Below are 7,593 nucleotides of genomic sequence, written 5' to 3'. Positions count from 1 at the left end.
GCGGACTCTCAACCACTGCGCCACCAGGGAAGCCCTATTCTATATATATTAAAAGGAACCAATTCACACTGATAACACCAATTCCAGTTTATTCATCACAGGGTTCACTCTGTTCTCTTTCACATTTGTAACTTTCTTCCACATTGATTATAGCTGTTTCTTGTTATACACAATGTTTGTACTTATTTGCTTAATCCTAGAATAACAGAAAGTTGTTTTAGAATTGCTAACCTATACCTCTGCAAAAAAAGAAACCTCTTAATTAGAATTCAGTATTTACTTAGACTTCTTTTTGTCTTTAGTTTGTAGATATGTAGTTCAGATACTGTGTTTAAAAATTACTTGGGTTAATTTTTTTTTTCCCCAGTGTGGTTACACTACTCATTTATCAGATGTTCCAGTTCATTTGTTTCTGTTTTGAATTCCATTTTAGTTTTTCCCCTCATTGTTATTGATTATTTTGTTTTGTTGTTGTACTGTGGGATGTGTGAGTTATTAGCATAGTTCTTAATGTCAGACCTGTCCAAAAGAGATTCTAAGTATCATACGCCTTCCTCATTGCTTCTCTCTTTTCCACCTTATTCCTATCTGCCCCTCTCACAGAAATGAACCTAATTAGTCTCTAGTTTACCTTTACTGTGTTTCTGCTGCACAAATGAGTAGATGTTTTCTTATTTCCCCTTCTAACACAAAAGGCAACATATTATATGAACTTTTGCACTTTGCTTACTTTCCACTTATTTAAGCATGAACTTTGACATAAAGATATTAACTCTAGTATTTTTTCAACTTTTTATTTCCAGCAAAGCTCCTTTTTCTTTCACTTACATTATTTTAAAATATCAGTTAACAGAAAAGTACACAAAATAATAGTACAGTTCATTGTACCTGTGTAACTTACCATGCAGGTAAAGAAATTGAACATTGCCTGTACCCCAGAAGCTCCTTTATGTCCCCTCCTAATCACAGTGTTTGTCCTGATTAGAGGTCACACTTATCCTGTTTTATGGTAATCACTTATTTTCTTTACATTTTTACCACATCACCTTGCATCCCTAAATAAATTTTTATTTTTTATTTTTTATTTTTTATTTTTAGTATGAATAGATTTAGTATGTGTATTTCATTTATGACTTATTTTGTTCAATACTATGTTTGTGACATTTATCATAGTTGTTTCATGTTATTGTAGTTCTTTTTTTTTCATTTCTGTACAGTATTCCTTTATATACATGTACTACAATTTTAAAAAATCCATTCTAATGGTGATGGACATTTGGATTGTTTGTAGTTTGGGGCTATTGTGAAAAATTGCATTTATGAATATTCTTTTTGGTGTATATTATAGGCTGAATTGTGTCATCTCACCCCCCCTTTCCACCCCCAAAATGTTGAAGTCCTAACTCCCAGTACCTCAGAATGTGATGTTATTTGGGAATAGGGTCATTTCAGATGTTATTAGTTAAGATGAGGTCTTGCTAGAGTAGGCTGAGACCCTAATCTGATGTGACTGGTGACCTTATAAAAAGAATGCCACATGAAGAGACAAAGGGAGACACCATGTGAAGATAGAATATTGGAGTGTTGCATCTACAAGCTTAAAAACACCAAAGATTGACACCAAATTACCAAAAGCAAGGAAGAGGCAAGGAAGGATTCCCCTGTAGGTTTCAGGGGGAACATGGCCCTGCACATACCTTGATTTTGGACTTCTAGCCTTCAGAACTTTGAGGTAATAAATTTCTGTTGTTTTATTTTCCAGTTTATACTCCCACCAGCAGTGTGTGAGAGTTCCTATTGTCCACACCTTTGTTGACCCTTGATACTGTCAACGAAAGAAAATTTTAGTCATTCTGATGGGTATACAGTGGTATCTTGTTGAGGCTGAAATTTGTATTTCCCGGTGACCTGATAAGGTTAAGCAATTTTTCCTGTGATTGTTGGCGACTTGAATATCCGTTTTTGTACAGTGTGTCTTTTGCACATTTTTCTACTGTTTTGTCTGTGTTTGTCTTATAGAGTAAGAAGAGTCCTTTGTATGTTTGGATAAGAATCCTTTGTTGGTTACATGTATTGTGTTTAAATGTATCTTCTCTCCACTCTGGCTTGCCTTTTTACCCTTTAATGGTGACCTAAAAATGATCAGAAGTTCTTAATTTTAATGTAGCTCAGTTTGTCAGTCTTCTCCTTTATCGTTAATGCTTTTTTGTGTCTTGTCTGAGGTTTTTCCCTACATTGAGGTTATGAAGATATACTCCTCTGTGATTATCTACAAGCTTTATTATTTTACACTTCACATTCAGGAGTATAGTCCATTTGGTTGGGATTGATCTATAAATCAATTGGGGGAGAATTGACAATTTAGCAATTTAGCAATATCGAATATTCAGAACCACCGACTTGTTATATTCCTCCTTTTATTTAGGTTTTCTTTAATATCTCAGAGTAAAGTTATGAGCTTTCAGAGTACAGGTCTTATACATGTTTTGTTAAAGTTACCCCTAAGCATAATGTATTTTTTTGATGCTGTTGTAAAAGATGTTTAAAAAATTTTAATTTCCATTTGTTTGTCTCTAGTATATAGACCTTGTATCCTGTTACTTTACTAACTTCAGTAATTAGTTCTGGTAGCTTTTTTGTGCATTGCTTAGGAATTTCTACATCCATGATCAGTGTCATCTGGGAATAAAAAGAGTTTTATCTTCAATCTGTATACCTTTCAAAAAATTGTGGTAAAATATAAAAAACATAAAATTTACCATTTTAAGCACTTTAAGTATACAATTCAGTGACATTAACTACATTCACACTGTTGTACAGCTATCATCACCATCCATCTCCAGAACTTCTTCATCGTTCCAAACTGAAACTCTGTTCATTAAACACTCCCTTTTTTCCCCTTCCTCCAGCCCCTGGCAACCACCATTCTACTGATGTCCTGATGAATTTGACTGCTGTAGGTATCTCATATAACTGGAATCATACAGTATTTGGTTTTTTGGCTTATTTCACTTAGCATAAGGTCTTCAAGGTTCATCCATATTCTAGCATGTGTCAGAATTTCCTTTTTGAGGTTAAATAATATTTTGTTGTATGTATATATGTATGCACACACACATTCTGTTTATTCATTCCTCAGTCCATGGACACTTGAGTTGCTTCCACCTTTTCACTATTGTAAATAATGCTACTACAGGGACTTCCCTGGTGGTCCAGTGGTTAAGACTATGCGCTCCCAACGTAGGGGGCCCGGGTTCTATCCCTGGTCAGGGAACTAGGTCCCACATGCCACAACTAAAGGAGCCTGCATGCCGCAACTAAAGAACCCTTGTGCTGCAACTAAAGATCTCACACACAGCAATGAAGATCCCACCTCCCACAACTAAGATGCAGCACAGCCAAACGAATAGATAAATATTTTTTTAAAAAATAATGCTGCTACATACAGTGATGTACAGATATCTGGCAATACATGTGGGAAGGGGTGCAGAGCCTCCGTGCCCTTTCTGGGTGCACCACTCTCTCCGAATCTCCACATGTTCACCCTCCGGAAAGCTTTCAGAACCTTGTCCTTTCAAGGTTTTTATGGAGGCTTCATTACATGGATATGATTGATTAAATTATTGGCTATTGGTGATCAAACCCAACTTCAGCCCCCTTTCCATCCCCAGAGGTGGGGGTGGGGTGGGATTGAAACCCTCTAATCACAAGGTTGGTTCCTCTGGTGACCAGCTCCCATTTTTAGGTGATATAGGGGCTTTCCAAAAGTCACCTCATTAACATCACAAAAGACACCTTTATGGTTCTCCTCTCAGGAAATTCCAAGGGTTTTAGGAGTTCTGTGCCAGGAAGAAGACCAAATATATATTTCTTATTATAAATCACAAAATCACACCTAACAATTAGTGAGGTTGACCATCTTTTTATGTGCTTATTTGTCATTTGTGTATTTTTTTTTACATAAAATATTTTAATAAAATTAATTATAAAATTAAAGCAGAATATTTGCATATCTTTGGAGAAATGTCTATTCAAGGCTTTGGCACATTTAAAAATATTTTTTAATTAAGGTATAGTTGATTTACAATATTATGTAAGTTTCAGATGTACAACATAGTGGTTCACAATTTTTAAAGATTATACTCCATTTATAGTTATTATAAAATATTGGCTATATTTCCTGTGCTATATCCTTGTAGCCTATTTTTTTTATACATAGTAGCTTGTACCTCTTAATACCCTTCTATCTTGCCCCTCCCCACTTTCTCCCCACTAACCCCTAATTGGTCATATCATTTGCAAATATTTTCTCCCATTCAGTAGGATGTCTTTTTGTTTTGTCAATGGTTTCCTTTGCTGTGCAGAAGCTTACAAGTTTGATTAGGTCCCATTTGTTTATTTTTGCTTTTATTTGTTTTTCTTAGAAGACAGATCCAAAGATCTATGATTTATGTCAAAGAGTGTTCTGCCTATGTTTTTTTCTAAGAATTTTATGGTTTCTGGTCTTACATTTAGATCTTTAACGCATTTTAAGTTTATTTTTGTATATGGTTTGAGAAAATGTTTTAATTTCATTCTTTCACATGTAACTGTTCAGTTTTCCCAGCACCACTTATTGAAGAGACTGTCTTTTCTTCATTGTATATTCTTGCCTCCTTTGTTGTAAATTAATTGACCATAAGTGCATGGGTTTATTTCTAGACTTTCTCTGTATTCTGTTCCCTTGATCTGTGTGTCTCTTTCTGTGCTAGTACCATACTGTTTTGGTTACTGTATCTTTGTGGTGTGGTCTAAAGTCAGGGAGTGTGATACCTCCACCTCATTTCTTTCTCAAGATTGTTTTGGCTTCTCAGGGTCATTTGTGTTTCCATGCAAAATTTAAAATTATATGTTTTAGTTCTGTGAAAAAATGCCATTGGTATTTCAGTAGGTACATTGAATCTGTAGATAACCTTGGGTAGTATGGTCATTTTACCAATATAAATTTTTCTGGCCTATGAATGCAGTATGTCTTTCCATCTGTGTCATCTTCAATTTCTTTCATCAGTGTCAGTGTTCCGAGTTCAGATCTTTTACCTCCTTAGGTAAGTATATTCCTAGGTATTTTATTCTTTTTGATGCGGTTGAAAATGGAGTTGTTTCCTTATTTTCTCTTTCTGATAGTTTGTTGTTAGTATATAGAAATGCAACAGATTTCTGTGTATTACTTTTGTATCCCGCAACTTTACTGAACTCATTGATGAACTCCAGTAGTTTTTGGTAGCTTCTTTTGGATTTTCTAAATATAGTATCATGCCATCTGCAAACAGTGACAGTTTTACTTCTTCATTTCCAATTTGGATTCCTTTTATTTCTTTGTCTTGTCTGATTGCTGTGGCTAGGACTTCCAATACTGTGTTGAGTAAAAAGTGGCAAGTGTGTGCATCCTTTTCTTGTTCCTGATTTAGATGAAATGCTTTCAGCTTTTGACCATTGAGTATGATGTTAGCTGTGGGCTTATCATATATGGCCTTTATGATGTTGAGGTTTGTTCCCTCTATACCACCCACTTTCTGGAGAGTTTTTATCATAAATGGATGTTGAATTTTGTCAAAGTCTTTTACTGCATCTATTGAAATGATTATATGATTTTTATTTTTCAATTTGTTAATATGTATCACATTTATAGATTTATGGGTATTGAGCCATCCTTGCATTCCTGGGATAAATCCCACTTGATCATGGTGTAAGATCTTTGTGATGTACTGTTGAGTTTGGTTTACTAATGTTTTGTCAAAGATTTTTACATCTATGTTCATCAGTGATATTGGCCTCTAATTTTATTTTTTTCTGATAATCTTTGTCTTGTTTGGATATCAAGGTGATGTTGGTTTCAAACAATGAGTTTGGAAGTGTTCCTTCCTCTGCAATTTTTTGGAATAGTTTGAGAAGGATAGGTGTTAGCTCTTCTCTAAATGTTTGGTAGCATTCACCTGTGTAGCTGTCTGGTCTGGACCTTTGTTTTTTGGGAGTTTTAAAAAATTGCTGATCACTTTTTTCACCAGTAATCACTTTCATTACTGGTAATTTGTCTGTTCATATTTTCTATTTCTTCCTGGTTTAGTCTTGGGAGATCGTACATTTCTAAGAATTTGTTCATTTCATCTAGGTTCTTCATTATTGGCATATAGTTGTTCACAGTAATCTTTTATGATCCTTTGTATTTCTGTGGTTATAACTTCTTTTCCATTTCTGATTTGGGCTCTCTCTCTTTTTTTCTTGATGAGTCTGGCTAAAAGTTTATCATTTTTGTTTCTCTTTACAAAGAACCAGCTCTTAGTTTCATTAATCTTTTCTTTCTTTTTTTAGTCTCTATTTCATGTATTTCTGCTCTGATCTTTATGATTTCTTTCCTTCTAACTTTGAGTTTTGTTTGTTCTTCTTTTTCTAGTTCCCTTAGGTGTAAGTTGGGTTGTTTGAGATTTTTTCTTATTTCCTGAGGTAAGGTTGTATTGCTATAAACTTCCCTTTAGTGCAGCGATTCATTGGTTATTTAGTAACATATTTTTAGCCTCCACGAGTTTGTGTCTTTTGCAGTTTTTTTCTTGTAGTTGATTTCTAGTCTCATAGTGTTGTGGTCAGAAAAGATGCTTGATATGATTTCAACTTTCTTAAATTTACCGAGACTTGTTTTGTGGCCTAGCATGTGATCTATCCTGGAGAACGTTCCATGTGCACTTCAAAAGAATATGTGTTCTACTGGTCTAAGTGTGCCCTTGTTTCCCTACTGATTTTCAGTCTGGATGATCTGTCCATTGATGTAAGTGGAGTATTAAAGTTCCCTACTATTATTGTGTTACTCTCAATTTCTCCCTTTTAGTCTGTTAATATTTTTTTTCTATATTTAGGTGGTCCTACATTGGGTGTGTATATTTTACAATTGCTGTATTTTCTTGGATTGATCCTTTGATCATTATGTAATGTACTTCTTTGTCTCTTGTAACAGTCTTTGTTTTAAAGTGTATTTTCTCTGATATAAGTATTGTTACTTTGGCTTTCTTTTGATTTCCATTTGTATGAAATACCTTTTTCCATCCCTTCACTTTTAGTTTATAATATTAAGATGTTTCTATGCAAGGAATCTCCACTTTTTCTAGCCCTTTAGTAGCTCTTTAAATTTGTCTGAACCAACATATATGGCCAAGTGGCCAAGTATTTCTTTTTTTTCTTTCTTTCTTTTTTTTGCTGTACGTGGGCCTCTCACTGTTGCAGCCTCTCCTGTTGCGGAGCACAGGCTCTGGACGCGCAGGCCCAGCGGCCATGGCTCACGGGCCCAGCTGCTCCGCGGCATGTGGGATCCTCCCGGACCGGGGCACGAACCCGTGTCCTCTGCATCAGCAGGCGGACTCTCAACCACTGTGCCACCAGGGAAGCCCCACTCTATGTCTTTTGATTGGAGCAATTAGACTATTTACATTTAAAGTAATTATTGATATGTATGTTCTTATTGCCATTTTTATTGTTTTTGCAGTTCTTTTTTGTTTCTTCTTCTTTTGTTCTTTTCTTCTGTGGTCTGGTGAAGTGTTATGTTTGGATTCCTTTCTCTGTGTGTGT

General features: G+C 35.1%; 1 protein-coding gene across 2 annotated transcripts in view; it reads left to right on the top strand.

Moving 5' to 3' along the window:
• MED6 (mediator complex subunit 6) overlaps positions 1 to 7,593 on the top strand; it is a 57,181-nt gene that overhangs the window by 20,903 nt on the left and 28,685 nt on the right. Inside the window, exon 9 of one of the 2 annotated variants that reach the window (XM_024739604.1) lies at positions 2,910 to 3,064. The exons of the other annotated variant lie outside the window; for it this stretch is intronic. Within the exon in view, the coding sequence (XP_024595372.1) occupies positions 2,910 to 2,934 (25 nt within the window). The 3' untranslated portion in view covers positions 2,935 to 3,064. Of the gene's footprint in view, positions 1 to 2,909; positions 3,065 to 7,593 lie in introns of those variants that run through there. 2 annotated transcript variants of the gene reach the window in all.

This window comes from Neophocaena asiaeorientalis, unplaced genomic scaffold (assembly GCF_003031525.2).
Source record: "Neophocaena asiaeorientalis asiaeorientalis breed wild unplaced genomic scaffold, Neophocaena_asiaeorientalis_V1.1 scaffold348, whole genome shotgun sequence".
Taxonomy (NCBI): Eukaryota; Metazoa; Chordata; class Mammalia; order Artiodactyla; family Phocoenidae; genus Neophocaena; species Neophocaena asiaeorientalis.
This window is presented reverse-complemented; position numbering and strand designations above follow the sequence as displayed.